This window comes from Hypomesus transpacificus, chromosome 8 (genome assembly GCF_021917145.1).
Source record: "Hypomesus transpacificus isolate Combined female chromosome 8, fHypTra1, whole genome shotgun sequence".
NCBI lineage: Eukaryota > Metazoa > Chordata > Actinopteri > Osmeriformes > Osmeridae > Hypomesus > Hypomesus transpacificus.
The window spans coordinates 1,941,088-1,964,441 of record NC_061067.1 but is presented as its reverse complement, the minus strand read 5'-3'; the positions used below and the strand labels follow the sequence as shown (position 1 = coordinate 1,964,441).

Genomic DNA, 23,354 nt, shown 5'->3' with positions numbered 1-23,354 from the left:
TCATAACAATCAATGCAAACAATGAGAAGTGAACACATGTATTACAGAAGACTACCCATGTTTTCAAAGAGGTTTATTGAAAGAAATATTTGAAATTTTATAAAGTGAACCATTTTATAATGCTATCACACAATCAAGTTTTTGAGTGGTCATTCTCTTGTAGGCCTAGCTGTGTTGTGATATGAACAAAGGTGACATAATATCCATGACAACCTGGTTAAGCTATGATTGTGAATCATAGCCGTTAATTAACTAGCCTAATATTACGTTTCCAGAGACTGAAACCTTGGCCATAGCCCCACTATGCGCCACTCTTTAAGTAACAGTATTTTACAACTGGCTTCCATGACCTGGAAGTACAATATCACTCTCCATGACCCGGAGTGTGCAGTGTGTCCTTCTACACAGTTCACAAGCATACAGCATTACCAGCTGTATTGCCAAACTACCCTCTCATGGCTGAAAGGTTCTAAGTGCAGCATGCAAATAAAATGTATATAAAGCTATTTTTATCATTTTTATGATCATTTTCATAATTGCTATTATCAACAATATTATCATCTTTATTCCCAAATTATTATAAATTTGAACAGGCCTATTTTTTTCTCGTCTACAGTTATTTTTCTCCATTTCAAAGCATGCCAAACATGGTCAGAGTCTGCATAGTGCTGGCTATATGAGTGCCAAGAACACATTCATTTACAAGACTTTAATGTACAAGGATGAAGGAAAGACTAAATCCAGTGTAAACATGAACCAGAAAAACAAACTTCTCCAAATATCTACAAACATGTCGAACAATCACTTCTCTAGTCCACTGGTCTCAAGTGTGTTATTATTAACATTGAGAATTGTATATATGTGTCTCAAAACATCAAGTGAGATGCAGGTATGTGTGTGTGTGTATGTGTGTGTGCCTACAGTATTTTGAGGGTCATTCGCTCTCCTGTCCTACAGTACACGTCAACACGACACACCTTGGCCGTCTTTCCCAGATTCGTTTAGAAGCTCTTAACGCTAAGAGCTTCTTAGGAGTGTTCTAAGAGCGTTCTAGAGCGTTCTTAGAACGCTTCTAATAAGCTCTTAGCGTTAAGAGCTTCTTAACGAATCTCGGAAACCCAGCCCTTGTCTGTTCATCTGTTCATCGGTACGTTAAGAGTTGTGGTCTTTTTCATTTCCTTGCTTTTGAAGCTTTTTACAAGCCATAACTCAACACATAAAACATACTGTAGTTATTTTTGTTTTTAACAACCTTGACATGTGATTCCTCTACTGTTATACGCAGTGGGTTGGAAGCTACACAGTCAGTAGGACCTAACACATCAAGGAAAAGGTATGTTGGGTGTAACTCAGGGGTAGATCATGTGACCACAGATCAAGAGGTTCAAATGCCCCCTGTATGTGGCTTTGGACAAAAGCATCTGCTAATATAACACATCATTGAAGATCAGGAAGACCTGGAACCACATCCTAACACAGGAAACCCAGTTCTGCCCAGACACACACCAGGCCTCTCCATCAACCCAGCAGTCTGTTCATGTCAGACAGACTCACAGACACTTATGCAACATCTGACTTCAGAACGTGTGCGTGTGCATATGCGTGTTCCGACCAAACAATAAGCACAGGATGCTAACATTAGGTAAAGTTCTGATTATACAGAGGAGGAACAACTGATCATAATAATAATGGTCAAGGTGATAGCAACACAGTCCAAGCAGCTATTAATCTTCATGAACATCTCGATTGGTTTAAATTAAAATGTTTGGAAAAAACAAAACAACACCACAGGGGAGTAAACTATTAATATCCGCCCAGACGCCCACTCCCTCCATCAGGCTAACAGTAGGGTGGCCTTCACAACATGATAAATCCTAAAACCAAATAAATAAAGAGCTCTGACCAGCAAGCAGTAATGTATATTTACAGTTCTGCGTGTGCGTGCTTCCATTGCACCTAGCTGTATGATCTCTGTTTCTGTTTACAAACCCTGTGCTTCAATAGCCACGCTAGCGCTATAGACTGATGCACTATTCTAGAACATTCTAGAACATCTGCTGTTGTAGATTGTTCTAGAACATCCTTGGATTCTATACAGTGTTCTAGAGTGGATGTTTTCCTGGCATTGGGTAAGGTGTAGGAGTGTGAAGCACACACACACACACATCTGTTATCCTCAGTAGTATGTGGAGGCGGACCGAGGAGTTAGACCCAGTATAGAGGTGTGTGTCTCTGTTCCTCCTCATGTTTAGTATTGCTGTGGTGGGCAGATCCTGGTGCCCCTGTGGCCAGAGAGAAACACCAAGAAGTTACGTAAACCTGCAAGTTAAACAAGGACGAGTGTTTTCACCTGAATGGATCAAACATTAACATCTAACCCTAACCCTATATAAGATCAAAACCCTCCCTTTGTCCTGCCAGTGTTGCATATTGTACTGTACAAATACTCCCCATGCTCTCCACCAACCTCTACTGTGACAGGGATTTGATATGTTCTTTGAGAATTCATGGCTTTTAACCCTTCAGCCCCGCCCCTGAGGTGCAAACCAGCCAATCCAGTGTGCTCGTTGGGGCTTTAGCTCCTCTTCCAGGGTAAAAGGACCAATGGCAGGACAGGACACCAGGTCTCAGTTAGGCCAGCTAACACTATAGTTCAAAGGGCAAGTACTCGGAAGCTCCATGGACATGCAAGATAGAATATTAAAGACGATATCTGTAAATTTCAGTGCAAGACATAATGGCTACTTGAATCATGATCATGTATTCGTTTCTGTCCTTCCTGTTCTCCTCGATGGGTTTCCAGACTTGGATCCAGCAGACGTGTCTTTGTGTGTGTGAGCAGCTATCTCAGAGCCAGACGTCTGGACCATGCTCTCTCTGAAGTCTGTATGTGGTTTGGTTACGTTATGGTCAAGATTCTGAGGTGAACCATTCAGGAGGAGCTCTCACAGGGAATGAAGAATGCCTCGCGCGTTGCCACAGAGACGTCGCCGTGGAGACGTCGCCAGGGCGACCGTAGGTGAGGCAGCAGAGGTCAGTGCTAAGAGGTGAAGGTCACCCAGAGCCCAGGTAATGTTCCAGAAGCTGAGGGGATCCAGAGGCCCCCCTGGCCCCCCGGCCCCCCCTCACTATCTCGTTGCCATGTCTCCCTCATTGCAGAAAGAACCAGGAAGGAAGGGGCTGAATGAGATTAAATCATAAAATAAAAAAACAGAGGCTCTTTGTTCCTGCTTGTTCCATCCATCCATCCCTCCTCCTTTCTCTTTCTATTCCTCCCCTCCCTCCTTCATCCTTTACCTGCTTCCTCCCTAGCTGCCCCCAGGGCCTGAGCCGTGTCTCTGTAGTGTCTGTGAGTCCAGGGGGGTCTGAGGTTCCTGCAGAGACAACCTCCTCTGGACCTCCACATCGAGGCTGTACAGCCCTGCCCCTGCCCCCGCCCCCAACTCTGCTTCTACCCCCACCTCTACCCCTGCCCCTTCTCCAAACCCGGCCCTTGCTTCTGCCCCGAGCCCTGACCGCCCTGCCTCCACCTCTACCCCTGCCTCCACCCCCGCCCCGGCCCCCAGCCCCAGCCTGGCCCACCCGGGTCCCGGGGGGGTGGTGTGTGTGTTGGGGGGGCTGGCAGGAGGAGGGTCCTGGGAGGGCAGCTCTGCCAGGCTGCCCTCAGAGCCCCCTGGACCGCTGGGGAAGGAGTGGAAGTCCTCCAGGTTCAGGACCTGGGGAGGAGCCACAGAGCAACTCAGGACCTGGGGAGGAGACACAGAGCAACTCAGGACCTGGGGAGGAGACACAGAGCAACTCAGGACCTGGGGAGGAGACACAGAGCAACTCAGGACCTGGGGAGGAGACACAGAGCAACTCAGGACCTGGGGAGGAGACACAGAGCAACTCAGGACCTGGGGAGGAGACACAGAGCAACTCAGGACCTGGGGAGGAGACACAGAGCAACTCAGGACCTGGGGAGGAGACACAGAGCAACTCAGGACCTGGGGAGGAGACACAGAGCAACTCAGGACCTGGGGAGGAGACACAGAGCAACTCAGGACCTGAGGAGGAGACACAGAGCAACTCAGGACCTGGGGAGGAGACACAGAGCAACTCAGGACCTGGGGAGGAGACACAGAGCAACTCAGGACCTGGGGAGGAGCCACAGAGCAACTCAGGACCTGGGGAGGAGACACAGAGCAACTCAGGAGGGGCTGGTGTGGCTGGTTTTGTGGTGGTTTTGTTTATCTGTGTGTTGTGGCTGTTTCTTTGTGAGTACATGCTTGTGGTCTGTGTGTGTATGTTTGTGTGTGGGTGTGAGGGTGTGTGTGTGAGGGTGTATGTGTATATGAATGTGTGTGTGTGTGGTACCTGTGACAGTGAGGACAGTGTTTCTGGTTCCAGTGGGACGGCAGGTTGAACCAGTGTGTCCCCGGGGCCAGGGCCGGGGCTGGGGGAGGTCTGGGGGGGGGAGGACACTGTGCTGTAGGCTGGAGGAACCAGGGACATCTGACGCTGGAGCAGCTGCATGATGGCCCCGATGTCTGTGGACATGCGAGTCTCCAGCCTGTCCAGAACAGACACGTTAAGCACCACGCACACCACTGACAGGATCACACACGTTAAGCACCACGCACACCACTGACAGGATCACACACGTTAAGCACCACGCACACCACTGACAGGATCACACACGTTAAGCACTACCCACACAGAAAGGTGCAGCAGAAACACAGCAGGTTTGTTCCCACACACACTCATACACACAGCCCCCCAGGTGTGTGGTACCTGTTGAGCTGCACCTGCAGGGTGTCCAGACGGCTCTCCAGCTCCCCGCGCTGCCGCCGGCTGATGCTGTGCAGTGGGTTGCTGAGGGGGGGCGGGGAGGGCAGGGAGCGAGGCAGCTCCTGGTACTCACGCCCTCGACTCTCCCCCCAGAAACTGAAGATGTTGGACACACCTGAGAACGCACCTGGGGGAGGGGGGTGGAGGGGTAACAATAGACAGATCCAGGTATGTAGTAGAGAGATAGAGATAGGCAGGTGTGTAGTACAGACTGTGTCCAGGTGTGTGACAGCTCCTACCTGAGAGGGCGCTGCAGGTGTTTCCTGTCTGGGCGTCGCCCTCGGTCGTCTCGCTGAAGTTAAGGGGCGTGGCCTGAGCTTGCTGTGTCTCTGACATTGCAAAGGGAGGGGCAGGGCATGTGACGACTAACTCCTCCGCTTCGTCTCCGCTGGACGACACGGAGCTACGAGGCCCCTCCCAGTCCGGCTTAAACTCCTCCCCCTGGTTACTGGCTGCCTCCTTGTTTCTTCGCCGCACTGGCTTCTGGGATTTTTTAACCTCCCCTGCGTCTGCATCATCTGGTACGAGCAAGAGATAGAGAAGGGGGGGAGAGAAGGAGAGAGAGAAAGAGAGGGGGAGAGAAGGAGAGAGAGAGTGTGTTTGTGGGATATCACAGGTGGTGCCTAGCTACTACAGCACAAGCTAAAACAGAACAGCGTCATTATTATAAATAATGAACTGGTGAGCCGAAGCTGTATGTTGAGCTGTGAGCATTAACCACCTGCTCTACCTTTCTCTGTGCGCCGGCGGAATGATAATTTGCGTCTCCGGAGGCGGTTGAACCCAACGCAGTCTGAGTCGTCGCTGCTCGGAGAACCAGGGATCATGTTGGTCTGTAAAACAACACAACCTCAACTCAACCTCAACATAACCTGTAACAACCTCAACACAACCTCAACACAACCTCAACACAACCTCTCAGGTCCCAGGTTCAAATGAAGGCATTTCTTTAATAGCTGAGCTTTCCTGAGAACACGAGGCAGTACTGAACGTGCAAGGTCACAAGGTCACAAGGTTGGCGGTGGCCTCACGTCTCTGAGGTTGAAGGTGATCTCCAGGTTGCTCCAGAAGTGGTCAGAGAACTCTGGGTACATGTCCAGCACCTCCAGGACGTCCTCACGCTGGATCTTGTGGAGGTCGCAGTAGGTCAACGCCCTCACGTCAGCGTTCGACTTCCCCGGGCGAGCGTAGAGGTTGATGGGCTCTCCAAAGATGTCGTTCTTCCCTGAGAGGAAAAAGAGGGGGGGGGGGGGTCAGGGAGGAGGTAGAGAGAGAGAAAGAGCAGGATAGAGAGAGATAGGAACAGAGAGAGAGGTCACGCTCTGTCTGGTACCTACAGGGATAGTCAGAGACAGTCTATGCCCTACAGCTGATCAGAATTAGAAACAACAATAGCGGCTGAAGGCCCATAGAGGGCACTGTTGTAATTCCTAGAGAAATGGCGGACGGAGTGAAACACATTGACCTCCAAGACTGGAAAAGCATCAGTAATATATCAGGAATCATGTCTCAATCATGTCTCTTTTAGAGAAAAGCGATAAGTCACTTTGATTCTTCTCAGTTCCACAAAGAGTGACTGTTTGGGACGACAGTGTGGTTGACTCTGAGAAACACAACATCGCAAGCAACTTTCACGAAACCGTAAAAGCCTTAGTGATCTCAGAACAAATAAATGACCCCAGAGCCGAACCCCCGCCCCTAACCAATATGAAGCTCCGCCCCTAACCAATATGAAGCTCCGCCCCTACCCAAGATGAAGCTCCGCCCCTACCCAAGATGAAGCCCCGCCCCTACCCAATATGAAGCTCCGCCCCTACCCAAGATTAAGCTCCGCCCCTACCCAAGATGAAGCTCCGCCCCTACCCAAGATGAAGCCCCGCCCCTACCCAAGATGGCCACCACCACGTCTCCCCTCAGGATCTCGATGGAGCCTCTGGAGATGAAGTACACGGCGGTGAGCACATCTCCGGCGTGGACCAGCGTGTCGCCGGGCGGGGCGTGGGTGGTCTTGAACTTCATGGCCAGCGCCCGCAGACAGCCCTTAGTGGAGCCCTTGAAGGCCTTGCAGTTCTGCAGCAGAGTCCGGTTGAGGTGGAGGCAGATGTCTGCCTGGAGACACTCTGGGAAGCCCTTCAGGACCTGGGGGAGAGATGGGGGAGGAAGGGGGAGGGGGAGAGATGGGGGAGGAGGGGGGAGGGGAGAGATGGGGGAGGAGGGGGGAGGGGGAGAGATGGGGGAGGTGGAAGGAGGGGGAGAGATGGGGGAGGTGAAAGGAGGGGGGTGAGAGATGGAGGAGGGGGAGAGAGATGAGGGAGAAGGGGGGAGATGGGGGAGGAGAGATGACAGCTGGTTAAATGGTAGTTAATGAAACAGTATGGATGTGTGTGTGTGTGTGACTCACAGCGTTCATGTCGATGCCATTGGTGTATGACCAGGCGTGCTGGAAGTACTCCTCCAGGCGCTGCCTGAGGGGGTTGGGGATCTGGTGGAAGCGGATGAACTCTCGCACCCGCAGCATCTGGGTGTGGTAGCGCGCCGTGCCCGAGTACAGGCGCTGGATGATGGCCGACACGTTCCCGAAGATGCTGGCATACATGAGGGCTGGCGGAGGAGGAGAGAGGGAGTCAGGGTGGAGGAGGAGGAGAGAGAGAGTCAGGGTGGAGGGAGGGTGGACCAAAGTCAGACCACCAAGTCAAGGTAGGTTTATTTAGAGAGTATTTTTAAAAACAACAACCGTTGATGAACTGATAAACCGTCTAAACAGCTAGTGTGCACGTCTCAATAAGGTATGTGCAAACTTTAGCCTCTAGAACAGTACACCTTCAGCTTCTAGAACAGTCCACCTTCAGCCTCTAGAACAGTCCACCTTCAGCCTCTAGCACAGTCCACCTTCAGCCTCTAGAACAGTCCACCTTCAGCCTCTAGAACAGTCCACCTTCAGCCTCTAGAACAGTCCAACTTCAACCTCTAGAACAGTCCACCTTCAGCCTCTAGAACAGTCCACCTTCAGCCTCTAGAACAGTCCACCTTCAGCCTCTAGAACAGTCCACCTTCAGCCTCTAGAACAGTACACCTTCAGCCTTTAGAACAGTCCACCTTCAGCCTCTAGAACAGTCCACCTTCAGCCTCTAGAACAGTCCACCTTCAGCCTCTAGAACAGTCCACCTTCAGCCTCTAGAACAGTCCACCTTCAGCCTTTTAGAACAGTCAACCTTCAGCTTGGACTCCTAAAGTCTGGCCATCATCATCAGTCCGATCGATCTGGACGGGGCAGCTAAGCCTTCTGTGAAGGCACTTCCCAAGGAGGACCTTAATTGCATGACTCTTCTGAAGGAAATTAAAATGTCCAGCTGATTCATTAGATAAAATGTTTTAATACATTTTATGATAGATGGCTTTTTGAAGCCTAGTTTTGATTGGAAATGTGACTTAAGACTTCGTATCCAGTGCCTGTGTGTGCATGTGTGTGTGCACATGTGTGTGTTTGCATGTGCATGTGTGTGTGTGCATGTGTGTGTGTAACTCACAGCCAATCAGCATGACGCAGATGGAGAAGATCTTCTCAGAGTTGGTGTTGGGGGAGACGTTCCCGAAGCCCACGCTGGTCAGGCTGCTGAAGGTGAAGTACAGAGCCGTCACGTACTTGTCCTTGATGGATGGACCCGACCCCGGGTCCGAGTCGTTGTAGTGCTTCCCTAATTGGTCGCCCAGCGAGTGGAGCCAGCCTATGGAGCCGTTGCGCTCCACGCTGCCGATGGCGTACCAGATGCAGGCCAGCCAATGGGCAATGAGCGCAAAGGTGCACATGAGCAGGAAGAGGACGGCAGCACCGTACTCAGAGTAGCGGTCCAGCTTCCGGGCCACGCGGACCAATCGGAGGAGACGGGCTGTCTTCAGCAGGCCAATCAGAGTGGTCGTCTGGTAGAGGAGAGAATGAGAGAGAGACATAGAGAGAATATTTCTGAGTTAATCTCTAAAGTCAGGAGCAGGTGTGAGGTATCTCCACAGTGACTGGTGTGCTGTGTTGTGATGCAGTGATGTCTGTTTTTGTTTCTCTCACTCTCCACTGTGTGCTCAAACCTCAATGGGAAAAAACACTCTTTTATGAACCAACCCCTTTCACACTCCATTACCCACAATCCCCCTCCACCCCCCACTTCCTCTCACCTCCTCCCCGTTGCGGTAGATGAGCAGGTCGAAAGGGATGGCGGCCACCATGTCGATGAGGAACCAGCCCTTGAAGTAGTGCACGGCGATGCGGAGCGGATGGCTCACCACCTCATCGTTCACGTTGACGTAGGTGGTCCTGAAGTTGATGAGGATGTCGATGATGAACATGATGTCCACCATGAGGTCCACCACGTTGAGCGCGGAGCAGGAGTAGCCGCAGCTGTGCAGGGCTGCCTCCTCCTGCTCACTGAGGAGGAAGGCTGCGGAGTAGGGCGTCAGGATGGCCGTGTAGATGACCAGCAGCAGGATGAGCCAGTCCCACACTGCCTTGAAGGGGCTGTAGTGGAGGACCGTCCACTTGTGGATGCGAGGGGCCTGGAGCTTGTACTCAGGGAGGACGTCAGCTCCCAGAGACAACACCTGGAGGACAGGGGCGAGAGACAGTCGTTACAATGGTTAGAGAGTGGGGACAGATAGTCGTTAGGGTTACTAAGCCCAGCTGTTTGGCAGTCTGTTTACATCCAGCGGGCCAAACTATAATACCCAGAAGCCTTTTGCTTTACAGAAGTATATTGAGACTGCATTGTTTTTCCATGAGTGTCCTTCTGTTGTAATTCTTTGCGCTCCACAGCAGTCGTGACTTGTGCCTAGAGACGTCTTTACATCTGAATGGTCTACCTTGGGGGTAGAGCATTTGACTGCAGATCAAGAGATCACTGGTTCCCCCCGGTACTGCACATTGCTTCACAAAACAGCCACTGATAAATGAAAACCCCACCGTAATCATTATGACAGTATTATTATCTCAGGTTCTAGCTGATTTCACCCCAGCATTCAGACGGATGCTGAGGACAGGGCGCAGTGACGACATGACGCCACCGGGGGCGCAGTGACAGGATGTCAGGCAGGGACAGCAAGGGACAGCAAGGGACAGCCGCGCAGCCGCGCAGGGCTAATGAACGAGCAGCTTTAGCGGTCTATAAACAACCTTCCTGTTGGCTTTTCTGCCGTTTAACACAACAATGAATAGACAGCAGGACAAGAATGAACATAGATGTTTGTCTCATAGTGTTGTTAAGTCAACACCTCTTTGAGGCGTAAAGGTGTGTGTGTGTATGTGTGTGAGTTTGAAGGGGGGTGTTTAATAATGCTGTTGAATTGGCAGTGATGAAGCGTGAGGGGTTCTGCCATGTAGAGCATCATTTATCAGGCGGCTGTTCTCTCATGCTCGTCTTGACAATCACCACAGACCTCCTCTCATCCTCCTGCCTGGAGCACACACACACACACACACACACAGACAGACAGACACACACAGACACACACACACACACAGACAGAAAGAAACACACACACACAGACAGACACACACACACAGACACACAGACGGACACACACACACACACACACAGAGCAGCGGTTGTGTCCCTCCTGGGTACGGAGGATGCTGGGTATTTTTAGTTGTCAGTGTGAAAGCAACACAGCCTTACAAACACAACCCCAGGGAACCCAGAAGGTCCTGAATCATTTCTACACAGATCGAAAAAAACTATATTTAGAGCACGTTTAGAGATTCACAATTATGCTCAGTGTAAAGATGAAACGATTCAAGGTCTCACTAGAACCTGTGAAGCCACAGCAGCGTGCCCCAGGACCGTGCCCCAGGACCGTGCCCCAGGACCGTGCCCCAGGACCATGCCCCAGGACCGGGCCCCAGGACCGGGGTGTGAAGAGAGAGATGGAACATGACGCCCCGACAGCAGCGTGTGTCTGGTTATCAGCGATGACTGTCTTGGGCTAATTCTGTTTCTCACTTTCTGATTTGTTTGGCAGGAGCTCTGCATGGACGCTCAACATAATGGAGAAACGATTACAGTGAGCACAGACAAACATGAGACCAAACCTCCAGAGACGGATCTTAGCTTGGCTGTGTCTGTTTTAAGTCGACCTTTAATTAAAGCTTCATTTAACTGAACTCACTGCGTCCTCCTAGACTGTCGTAAGCAGTGTGGGAGGGTTCAGCTCCTGGTGTCACTAAGAACCACCTGACCTGTGATGTCACTAAGAACCACCTGACCTGTGATGTCACTAAGAACCACCTGACCTGTGATGTCACTAAGGACCACCTGACCTGTGATGTCACTAAGAACCACCTGACCTGTGATGTCACTAAGAACCACCTGACCTGTGATGTCACTAAGAACCACCTGACCTGTGATGTCACTAAGAACCACCTGACCTGTGATGTCACTAAGGACCACCTGACCTGTGATGTCACTAAGAACCACCTGACCTGTGATGTCACTAAGAACCACCTGACCTGTGATGTCACTAAGAACCACCTGACCTGTGATGTCACTAAGAACCACCTGACCTGTGATGTCACTAAGAACCACCTGACCTGTGATGTCACTAAGGACCACCTGACCTGTGATGTCACTAAGGACCACCTGACCTGTGATGTCACTAAGGACCACCTGACCTGTGATGTCACTAAGAACCACCTGACCTGTGATGTCACTAAGAACCACCTGACCTGTGATGTCACTAAGAACCACCTGACCTGTGATGTCACTAAGGACCACCTGACCTGTGATGTCACTAAGGACCACCTGACCTGTGATGTCACTAAGAACCACCTGACCTGTGATGTCACTAAGGACCACCTGACCTGTGATGTCACTAAGGACCACCTGACCTGTGATGTCACTAAGGACCACCTGACCTGTGATGTCACTAAGGACCACCTGACCTGTGATGTCACTAAGAACCACCTGACCTGTGATGTCACTAAGGACCACCTGACCTGTGATGTCACTAAGGACCACCTGACCTGTGATGTCACTAAGGACCACCTGACCTGTGATGTCACTAAGAACCACCTGACCTGTGATGTCACTAAGGACCACCTGACTTGTGATGTCACTAAGGACCACCTGACCTGTGATGTCACTAAGGACCACCTGACCTGTGATGTCACTAAGGACCACCTGACCTGTGATGTCACTAAGAACCACCTGACCTGTGATGTCACTAAGGACCACCTGACCTGTGATGTCACTAAGAACCACCTGACCTGTGATGTCACTAAGGACCACCTGACCTGTGATGTCACTAAGAACCACCTGACCTTTGATGTCAGAAAGGACCACCTGACCTGTGATGTCACTAAGAACCACCTGACCTGTGATGTCACTAAGAACCACCTGACCTGTGATGTCACTAAGAACCACCTGACCTGTGATGTCACTAAGAACCACCTGACCTGTGATGTCACTAAGAACCAGCTGACCTGTGATGTCACTAAGAACCACCTGACCTGTGATGTCACTAAGAACCAGCTGACCTGTGATGTCATTGCCAGATCACTTCTTCCCGTTTGGACGTGTCGTTTCACGAGGCCTGGTGTTGGACACTACGCCGTCTCACACAGTACAAGACAGGCTGTCTGACTGCTCTTCATGTGTGAAGCCTGTGATGTCAATAACATTATAATGTGTTTACTTAGCAGACACTTTCATCAACGGTACAGAACAGGGGGGGATTCGAACGTGACCTACACAGGCTCTCCAGCTGGGCTCCTCCCCGTGACCATCACCACGCTGCAGAGAGCTGATCAAACAAGCTCTGCCCTCTGGGATCAGCACTGCTTGTTTGTCTGGACCAAAGTGATTTCTCATCTCTCTCTTCCCCCTGGTGGATCACCAGCCCTGAGCTCTGTCTGCCACTGAGTACGAGAGAGGGGGAGGGAGAGGGGAGGAGGGAGAGAGAGGGAGAGAGAGGGAGAGAAAGAGAGAGAGAGAGAGAGAGAGAGAGAGAGAGAGAGAGAGAGAGAGAGAGAGAGAGGGGGGGGGGGGGGGGGGGAGGGGGGGGGGGGGGGGGGGAGGGAGGGAGGGGGAGGGAGGGAGGGTAAGGTGGGTAAGACAGCAGTCCAGGGCATTGCTATGAGGCAGTGATAGGTCTATATTTATATTTACATGTATTCATTTAGCAGACGCTTTTATCCAAAGCGACTTCCAAGAGAGAGCTTTACAAAAGTGCATAGGTCACTGATCATAACACCGAGATATCCCCAAACATTGCGAGTAGCCAAACATGAAGCATACATTGTGAACAAATCAAAACTATATAACTGTGTGGTTGGAATTTCAGGAGGTAAAGGACATTCTCTTTCTGTGACTCACAATACAATGGATCCTTCATCTTCAGTGCCACTGCCCACAGTGATTTCAGTGTGTGTATTAAGCTTTGTGTGTGTGTGTGTGTCTCTATGCCTATGTCTGTGTGTGGTAGTGTGTTTGTCAATGCTTTTATCTGTTAGTGTGTTTGTGCACACATGCGTGTGTGTGTGTGTCTATGCCTTTGTCTGTGTATGTGTGTGTGTGATCAGATACCACACATGGCATTCTCTGTGACCTTTCCCTCCCCAGTCTCCATGCAGACCATTAAAATATGACAAAAGAGCAGATTTGCACCCAGAGCTGGCAGTCGTCATCTCCCTCCTCCACCTCTCCCTCTATCTCCCTCCTCCACCTCTCCCTCCATCTCCCTCCTCCACCTCTCCCTCCATCTCCCTCCTCCACCTCTCCCTCTATCTCCCTCCTCCACCTCCACCTCTCCCTCCATCTCCCTCCTCCACCTCTCCCTCTATCTCCCTCCTCCACCTCTCCCTCTATCTCCCTCCTCCACCTCTCCCTCCATCTCCCTCCTCCACCTCTCCCTCCATCTCCCTCCTCCACCTCTCCCTCCATCTCCCTCCTCCAACTCTCCCTCCATCTCCCTCTCCTCCACCTCTCCCTCCATCTCCCTCCTCCACCTCTCCCTCCATCTCCCTCCTCCACCTCTCCCTCCATCTCCCTCCTCCAACTCTCCCTCCATCTCCCTCCTCCACCTCTCCCTCCATCTCCCTCCTCCACCTCTCCATCCCTCCCCTCCATTGCTCACACACCCCAGCACACCTGCTAGCTCTAACTAGCCACAGGAAATATTCAAATATTCATCACCACAATCATCGCTTTAGGAGTTTTTTCTCTCTTCCAGCCCTCCCTCGGTCCTTTCATCTCTCCTCCTCCCCCCTCTGTCGGGCCCATTGAGAGGGTTGTAGAGTGGGGCTGTTGGGGAGGTGGGCAGGTCTGCTTGGAGGATGAGGAGCTGATCTGTGACAGAGTCTTAGCCTCGACTCTCTGCTAGCGCTGCTAATCTCAACTCTGCCTGAGAGGCTGCTCTGCTTTCATTTCCCTCCACATCCACCCCCCACATCGATCCTTTTTTTTACCTTTCCAAACTTTTGAGGGGAAACAGCTTCTATAACCAACCAATCCCTCAGATCAGCTTCTATAAGCTAACAGTGCAGTCCCTCCACAGTGCAGTGCTAACACTAACCCCATTTGGGTATTTGGTGTCAGACAGGCCGGGGATCTCCTGTCATGTTCAGATGAACACAGATCAGCCTGCTGTTGTTGCCTGCTGTTCACACCTATGAAACATGAACGTCAGTCTTTCAAAGTTGAATCAGCTCACTCTGTTCAATCCTTTACAACGCACACACACCCCTCACTCCGCCTGAATCCCCTGCTCCTCCCTCCCTCCCTCCCTACCTCCCTCCCTCCCTCCCTACCTCCCTACCTCCTCCTCCCACAGAAGACTGAGTTTCATTATAAAAAACGATGTTGGAGGCCCCCCCAACCCCCAAAGATTCAAACTAGCAATGTTAGCACACATTGTTAGCACACATTGTTAGCACACATTGTTAGCACACAGTGCTAACATTGTTAGTACACAGGCTAAATCATCTTGCCTTCATTATTCATGCTTGTTCTTTTTAATGTAGCGTATTATATGTATCTCCCTTATTAAATTCCTTCCAGAACAGTCTGTTATGCAGACCAGTTGTGTCCTATTTATTCATGGCATACTGTACACTGTTTAGACAAACATTGACAAACCCTTCTGATTCTGATTCAGTTGGGAGGTTCAGTGGGGGGCGTAGGGTAGGGAGGGTAGGGAGGGTAGGGAGGTTAGGGAGGGTAGGAGGGTAGGGAGGTTAGGGAGGGTAGGGGAGGTTCAGGGGGTAGGGGGGGTAGGGAGGGTAGGGAGGGTAGGGAGGGTAGGGAGGGTAGGGAGGTTCAGGGGGTAGGGGGGGGTAGGGAGGTTAGGGAGGGTAGGGAGGGTAGGGAGGTTAGGGAGGGTAGGGAGGTTCAGGGGGTAGGGGGGGGTAGGGGGAGGGTAGGGAGGGTAGGGAGGGTAGGGAGGGTAGGGAGGTTCAGGGGGTAGGGGGGGTAGGGAGGGTAGGGAGGGTAGGGAGGTTCAGGGGGTAGGGGGGGTAGGGAGGGTAGGGAGGTTAGGGAGGGTAGGGAGGGTAGGGAGGGTAGGGAGGTTCAGGGGGTAGGGGGGGTAGGGAGGGTAGGGAGGGTAGGGAGGGTAGGGAGGTTCAGGGGGGTAGGGGGGGTAGGGAGGGAAGGGAGGTTCAGTGCAGTCTCTCTCCGCAGCCTCTTCCCCTCTGTGTATCTGAAGAGATGTTCACACACTCTGGACAGTCCCTGAAGCTCCTCCTGCTACCCCCCCCCCCCCACACACACACACACACACACACACACAACCTTATCCAACAGAGTCCTCTGTACACATGGCTTAAACCCTACACACACACACATACAGTACAAAACCGCCCACACACACAAATCTAAAACACACAAACTGTACAACGTATACACAAATACACACTCCCAAAACATGCAGAAACACTGACACACACACGCCCTCCGACCCCTCACCTCTCTGCCCTCGCTGGCCAGCTGAGAGCTGTCGTCGCCATGCCAATCACGGCGGCAGAGCAGTTTGCGGGGCATGAGTGCTGCGGGGGGGGGTGTGTGTGCGGAGGGGTGGCGACGGAGCCGCAGGTGAGCAGGAACGTTTCTGAGCTTCAGAAGCACCTCCAGGAGCATGTTCCTCAGTAGCCAGACCCCCCCTGGTCACCCCCGCGACCCCTGACTCCGCCAGGGACCCCCACCCCACCCAACACCACCGGCACCCGGGTTAGGACCACCGCGGGTGGGAGGAGCCCCTGGGACAGAGAGCCAGGGGACGGACGCCAGACGATGCCTCATGCCGAGAGAGGACAGGCGAGTGGTCAGGGAGGTGGGGCTGACCCCCCGGCCCTCCTCCTCCTACCTCCTCCTGCCGCTGCACACCAAAAGACAAACTCCTCAGAGAGCCAGTCAGCTGCCCGTATCCCTGGTGACCATTTCCCTGGTTCCCGTTTCCCTGGTGACTCTATCCCTGGACCCAGATTCACTTTCTTACAAACTCTCAGTGAGTGAAGGCCAGGACGTGCTGACAAGGCTCACACTAGCAACCGAATGATTCAGTCTCTAGGAGAGCAGAGCACAGCAGCGAGGAGCTGGAGAGAGAGAGAGAGACAGAGAGACACACTGCAACAGAAGACCAAAGCTAACAGACAGAGTGCCTCAGCTACTAAACTGCTGCTGAGAGAGAGAGAAAGAGAGAGAGAGAGAGAGGGTGAGGTCTGAGATGTGTGTTGTTACACTATGAGGCAGAAACAAAGAGATGCAGACAGGGAGGTCTCACTGCCTCCAATCTGGCAACCTGGTTCAGTATTGATACAAATATCTATAGGGGGATCTGTGACTCATCCTGGACATAAATAAAGTGTGTGTGTAAGTGTGTGTGCATGTGTGTGTGTGTGTCTGTAAGTGTATGAGGGTGTGTGCATGTGTGTTTGTGTGTGTGTGTGTATGCCAGCAGCTCCAGGGAGATTTCTTGTCCACTGGGAAATCTAAGTGACAGTTACCCATACTGCCTTCACTGCCTGTGTGTACCTGTCTATTGGTGTGTTTGTGTGTGTGCCTGTCTGTGTGTGTGCCTGTCTGTGTGTGTGGGTGTGTGTGACTGCTTGCACGTATGTGTTTTGGAACCCTGTAGCTTTTAAAGGTCAGAAACCAGAGAGGAACAACTGGCTCACACATGGAGGCTAACAGCACTATGCTAACCCTGCTTTGCTAATCACAAAGCTGAAAAAAACCCCACGAACTAACTGGCAGGTGCGATTAGTATGGATCTGTAAAGCATACAGTACAACGGCATGGCATATAGTAGATTCATTTCAATGAGCAGGTAGACTAGCAGACTGAAACTGTAATTGCTACGAGTTTCTCTCCCCGTGCCCCCCCCACCCCCCTCTTGTCCTCAGTTGGCATGGCTGCAAGAACTCTCTGTCTCTCTCTCTCTCTCTCTCTCTCTCTCTCTCTCTCTCTCTCTCTCTCTGCATTGCTCTGTCTGTGCTGGTGTCACAGGTTCAGTGTGTGTGGTAGTGCTGTTGCTGTACAGTCCTACAGTCCACACCTTACAGCCTTCATTGGGTAAAACACATCCTATATTTACTCAGTTAAGCTTCATTTTGCACTTTCCCCCTAACCCACCAAAAGAGATGAGCAGAGGAGAGGAGAGGGGAGGTGGGGAGGAGGGGAGGAGGAGGAGAGGAGGAGAGGAGGAGAGAGGGGAAGAGGAGAAGAGGAGAGAGGAGAGGAGGAGAAAGGGGAAGAGGAGAGGAGGAGAGAGGGGAGGTGGAGAGGAGGAGAGAGGAGAGGAGGAGAGAGGGGAGGAGGAGAGGAAGAGAGAGGAAAGGGGAGAGAGGAGAGGAGGCGAGGAGGAGAGAGGGGAGGAGGAGAGGAGAGAGGGGAGGAGGAGATGAGGAGAGGAGGATCAGAGCCCTGCTCTCCCGTGGCTGGGTTGCCAGGATACGGAGGATAGTAAAATCTGTCTAAATTTAAACTCGGGGAGGTAGAGAGAGCCTGCACCCCCCCCCCCACACACAAACACACACACACCCCACACACACGCACACCTCACACACAGACCTCACACACACAACTCCTCTCCAAAGATACACTACAGCACACTAGCCATGGCTCTCTCTCTCACACACACACACTAAAGCGCAGAGAAGTTGATCTGAGTGACATAACATGACCTCTAAGTCATGTGACCAGCAGATGTACGACTGAAGCAGTCTGTCATCCCTGTCATCCCTCCTTCCCCCCCCATGCAGCTGAGATCTCAGATCCATGCTTTGCTGGTTTTACCCACAATGCATCTGTCAAGGGCACGGCCGTTGCTGGGAGACGTCATAGGTAAAGACGTCTTGATCATTTGTTTTCCAGAACATTCTATCTTGAGGTGGCACAGACATGAAAGGGCTTAGTTCATCACGACATGTGAAATCAAGCTGTGTTCCGCTTCTTGATTTGAGTGTTTGTGTATGATGTGTGTGTGATGTGTGTGTGTGTGTAATGAATCCAGGTTTGGAGGAGATTGTGATGTGCATGCTGGGTTTCCAGTAAGTGGATCAGTTTGGTGTGGGATGCATCAAGCATGGCTCTGCACACTCATCCACACATATCGAACAGGAGGCAAATATCTTTCTCCTCTTGACTACAGATTAATCAAGAGCCGGAAGCAGAGATAACCGATCATGCTAACAAAGCTAATGAAGCTCACGTGTGCCACTGTAACATGAATCTACATCTCTAGAACTGTTCTCTCATCATCAGAGGCAGGAAACTCACTCAACACAGATGGACCAACTCTCCCTCCCTCCCTCCCGCTGTCACGACATAGTTGACACTATCTACGGATGACGGAGAGAAATAGATAGAGACACACTAACACACACATGCACACACACACAGCTGGAAGCTAACTCGTCAGTTAGTCACTGTTTAGTAACTATTATGCAGTCACTGTTATGGCTGCAGTTCCAACACTACAGAACCACAGGCTCGATCTAAAAAGAAAAACAAACCTACATCTTCTACATTCACTATCATCCTTAATCAGACTTTAACAGCAGGAGTCTTCAGAGTGACCTTCACAGCCTCACAGCGGACGCCATGCCAACCCCACAGGTCACCAGCTGATATGCACGCACAGTGTCACAGCCCATGTCGCACACTGATGACATCTTTCATCAGGGGTGCAAGGTCAGCTGCTTACTGACTGCCTACTGTCTGGCAAGATGAGAGGCAGGAGGAATGAGTGAGAGTGTGTATGTGTGTGTGTGTCTGTGTATGGTGATTCTTAAAGATTTTGATTTCACATGCAAATCTTTGTGTGTGGAATTGTGTCTGTCTGTAAGTGTGTGTATGTGTGTGTAGTCTGTATGTTAACTATGTCTGTGTGGATTTATTTGTACTGTTTGCAAGTGTGTGTGTGTGTGGATTTGAACCTATGACCTCTTGTTCTGCAATCAAATGCTCAACCAATGAGCTATAGCCGATGGAAAACAGTACATCCAATACTTACCTACATATTCCACATGTGTGTGATGTACTGGACAGACAGCAGCCAGCAGCCAGCAGCCAGCAGCCAGCAGCCTACAGCTCAGCCAGTCAGTGCTCCTCAGTGGCTCCAGGACAGAGCCGTAACCTGGTCCATGGGCAATGACTGGCTGAGCTTGTCGGGGCCTGATGTCGTCCAATGGGTTGGTTAAGAGTGATGGATGATCCCGCCCTCCCTACAGTCACTTGTCGCTGTGATGGATGGGGTCGGGTGAGTGGGGGGGGCTCAGTAACAAATCGGATTCCTGTCGCCGGGGGTGATGAAACGGGCACGGCAGCGTTCCACCTCGGAGACCAGAGTCCTTGAGCCCCCCCCCCTCCCTCCCCCCCTGCCTCCCCCCTCACCCCAGGCCGTCTCAATCAGATGTGTGGGACCAGACCTCCACGTGACTGATCTTAGACCCGTCTCCATCCCTCACAGCAACACTGCTCTGCAGGCAGGTTAGGTAGGCAGCAGCTAGGATCCGACCCCACAACAGATACTAGGATCCGACCCCAGAACAGATATTAGGATCCGACCCCAGAGCAGATACTAGGATCCGACCCCAGAACAGAAACTAGGATCCGACCCCAGAACAGATACTAGGATCCGACCCCAGAACAGATACTAGGATCCGACCCCAGAACAGATACTAGGATCCGACCCCAGAACAGATACTAGGATCCGACCCCAGAACAGAAACTAGGATCCGACCCCAGAACAGATACTAGGATCCGACCCCAGAACAGATACTAGGATCCGACCCCAGAACAGAAACTAGGATCCGACCCCAGAACAGATACTAGGATCCGACCCCAGAACAGATTCAGGGAGGGTCTGTTGAGGATACGTGTGAGAAAAGGCTATTCCTATCAGCCCCAGCTGGACCACACTGCCAGAGAAAACTGTCTACACACACACACATACACACACGCACACACACGCACACACATGCACACACACACACACACACATATGCATGTAGAACCAAGCAGGATTTTTAGATTTACTTCAGTTTGAAGGCAAAACATTCTGACTATAAATATGAGAGATCTATGGCTGAAATTGGCTGAAGTTGGATGGCTGCCTCATTTGTCCGTCTACTACATTACCCATAATCCCCTGGGTTCCCCCCCCCCACATCCTCTAATCCTCTTGAGCAGATTCACAGGAGGGGAGGCGGCCAAGACACAACTCTTTAAGGAGAGCCAACAGTCTGATCCTTCAGGGTCCACGCCAAGATACACACACACACGCAGTCACACACACGCAGTCACACACACGCAGACACACACACGCACACACACTCACTTGCTGAGTTAAATGACTGCTTGAATGAAGGAAAAGAGAGAAAGAGAGAGAGAGATAAAGAGGGAGAGAGAGAGAGAGAGAGAGAGAGGGAGAGAGAGAGAGAGAGAGAGAGAGAGGGAGAGAGAGAGAGAGAGAGAGAGAGAGAGAGGAGAGAGAGAGAGAGAGAGAGAGAGAGAGAGAGAGAGAGAGAGAGGGAGAGGGAGAGGGACTAACACCAACAGACAGCAGAGAGAGTCCTACACTCCATCATCCAGAGCTGCAGAGGATTCTGGGTAGACAGAGAGGAGGAGAAGGAGGAGGGGGACGAGGGTACCATCAGGAAGAGTCCTGATTTAATAGTGTTTAGAGAGTCACTGATTGCGGCGTACAAGGGCATTGTTTGTAACAGTGCCAGACCCCTCACCCCACCAGACCCCTGAGCATAGCAAGGCCAAGCGTCTCCCTGGAAACAGTCACCATGGCCATCGCCAGGGAGACAGGACCATGGGACAGGAGTCAGCCAGATGCTGAACCTTCTGACTGCCACATCCGTCTCCGCCACATGAGGTCAGATTAGGACTAATAATCTCACTTCAACACTTCTACAGCATGGAGAATAACTGTACTATAACTGGAGTCAAACTCAGTAGCACCTGGGGACTGCTTTGAAAACAGTCCATAAAAATACCCAATAATGTACACCAGCTGTTATAGTGAACTGAAGTGTTTCAGCGATTCACAAGGACTCTGAGAATGTGTGTATCCTGTATGTGTGTGTAATTATGTGTGTGTATATTCATATGTATGTGTGTGTGTGTGAGTGTGTACTGTATGTGTGTGAGAGCTGAATGTTGGACATGCTCATGTGATGTGATTTTCATCTTTGGTTTTGTGCCACTTAACTTCAACTCAACACTCAACTCACCATTCAAGCTTCTGTGTGTGTGTGTGTGTGTGTGTGCAAGTGTGTATGCTTGTTTGCATGATGTGTTCTATTTGCCATCATTTGCATGAATATTTGTATGCAATTATGTGCACATGTTAAAACACACCTTTTACCAAGAGAACGAGCTCACTCACACTGTGAGTGTGTGGGTGAAGCAACATGTCTTTACAGCAAATTATCTTTCCTTTCTTCAGCTTTCTCTTCCTCTCTTTCCCTCTTCCTTCCTCCCTACATCTCTCCATCTTTCTCTCTCTCTCTAGTTGTTTACTGTAACTTTCTCCCCTTTCTCCTCTGCTCTGTGTTTGCAGAGAGGAGAGTGGATATGGAAACACATGACACACACAGATCTAACAGGAAATCAAAGCATGCTCTAAGGAGTGGATTTAAATTAAGGCGCTACTAACATCCCACTGATAAGTCAGTCCTGACAGAACAGAGGGGAGAGACAGAGAGACAGAGAGAGAGCGAGAGAGAGAGAGGGGTGAGAGAAGGAGAGGAGAGGAAATGAGGAGAGAGAGACAAAGTTTAATGGACTCCAAGAGTCAGCATTCCTAGACAGCAGCACCTAGACACACACCCATGGAACATGACACCTACACACACACACACCCCTACACACCCCCCTACACACACTCACCTCCTGAGCTACGATGGAGGAGATGCGTACAGCTCTGTGCACACGGCCGCTCCTGCCTCCCTCCTGAGACAGGCTGTCTCTGCCTCCCAGCGACACCTCACTCACCTGGTCCACCCAGGACCCCCGCGCCTCGGCCCCCCTGGCCCCCCAGCCCCCCCCTGAGCCCCGTCCCGCCACGGTGCCAGACGTGTCAGCCCCCCCCCCCCCCCGTTGTCCGTCCTCCAGTCAGCAGCAGTCTCGCTCCTCCAGCTGTGGTCAGGTCCCCTATCTCTCCCCTCTCACTCTGCCAGTCTCTTTCACTTGTACTTCCCTCCTCTCTCTCTCTCTCTCTCTCTCTCTCTCTCTCTCTCTCTCTCTCTCTGTCTCTCTCCCTGTCTCTAAGTTCGGAGGGAGACTGTGTATGTTGAGCCCAGCTGCAGCCTGTTCACAGCTCCCAGCCAATGTTCTTCTGCTGCCTGAGACTTCTTCCTCCCTCCCTCTCTCTCTGTTCCTCCCTCTTCCTCCTTCCCTCACTCTCTCTCTGTTCCTCCCTCTCACTCTCTCTCTGTTCCTCCCTCTCCTTCTCTCTCTGTTCCTCCCTCTCCCTCTCTCTCTGTTCCTCCCTCTCCCTCTCTCTCTGTTCCTCCCTCTCCCTCCCTCTATTTTGTCCTCCCTCCCTTCATCTCCCTCTCTTTTGTCTCTCTGTTATCTGACAATTTCTGAGCTTTACAACACAAGCCCTGTGAATGAAACCAACTCCCCAACGCTTTTCTCTATTCTCCTTAATCTATCTATCTCTCCTCCTGTGCCTCTTCTCTTCACAACATCTCCTCTCCTCTCCCATCCTTCTCTCCTCCCCTCTCTTCTCCAAACCTTCTCTCCTCTCCTCTCCCATCGATCTCTCCTGTCCTCTCCCATCCTCATCTCCTCTCCTCTCCCATCCTTCTCTCCTCTCCTCTCCCATCCTTCTCTCCTCTCCTCTCCTCTCCCATCCTTCTCTCCTCTCCTCTCCTCTCCCATCCTTCTCTCCTCTCCTCTCCTCTCCCATCCTTCTCTCCTCTCCTCTCCTCTCCTCTCCCATCCTTCTCTCCTCTCCTCTGCCCTCCTTCTTTTCTCCGCCTCCCCCTCTCCATTGGAGGGTATCCCAGTAAAGATCAGCTCTAATTG

At 51.5% G+C, this 23,354-nt stretch overlaps 1 protein-coding gene across 1 annotated transcript in view; it reads right to left on the bottom strand.

Annotated features, from left to right (window-relative positions):
• Positions 1-3,463: 3,463 nt before the first annotated feature.
• Positions 3,464-23,354, bottom strand: part of kcnh2b (potassium voltage-gated channel, subfamily H (eag-related), member 2b) — a 31,827-nt gene continuing 11,936 nt past the window's right edge. Inside the window, exons 4-15 of the mRNA XM_047024159.1 lie at positions 22,209-22,366; positions 8,998-9,420; positions 8,358-8,748; positions 7,232-7,431; positions 6,717-6,969; positions 5,862-6,055; positions 5,561-5,663; positions 5,070-5,348; positions 4,774-4,957; positions 4,357-4,552; positions 3,537-3,746; positions 3,464-3,475 (exon numbers count right to left, since the gene is read on the bottom strand). Coding sequence (XP_046880115.1) covers positions 3,464-3,475; positions 3,537-3,746; positions 4,357-4,552; positions 4,774-4,957; positions 5,070-5,348; positions 5,561-5,663; positions 5,862-6,055; positions 6,717-6,969; positions 7,232-7,431; positions 8,358-8,748; positions 8,998-9,420; positions 22,209-22,366 — 2,603 coding nt within the window. The remainder of the gene's footprint in view (positions 3,476-3,536; positions 3,747-4,356; positions 4,553-4,773; positions 4,958-5,069; positions 5,349-5,560; positions 5,664-5,861; positions 6,056-6,716; positions 6,970-7,231; positions 7,432-8,357; positions 8,749-8,997; positions 9,421-22,208; positions 22,367-23,354) is intronic.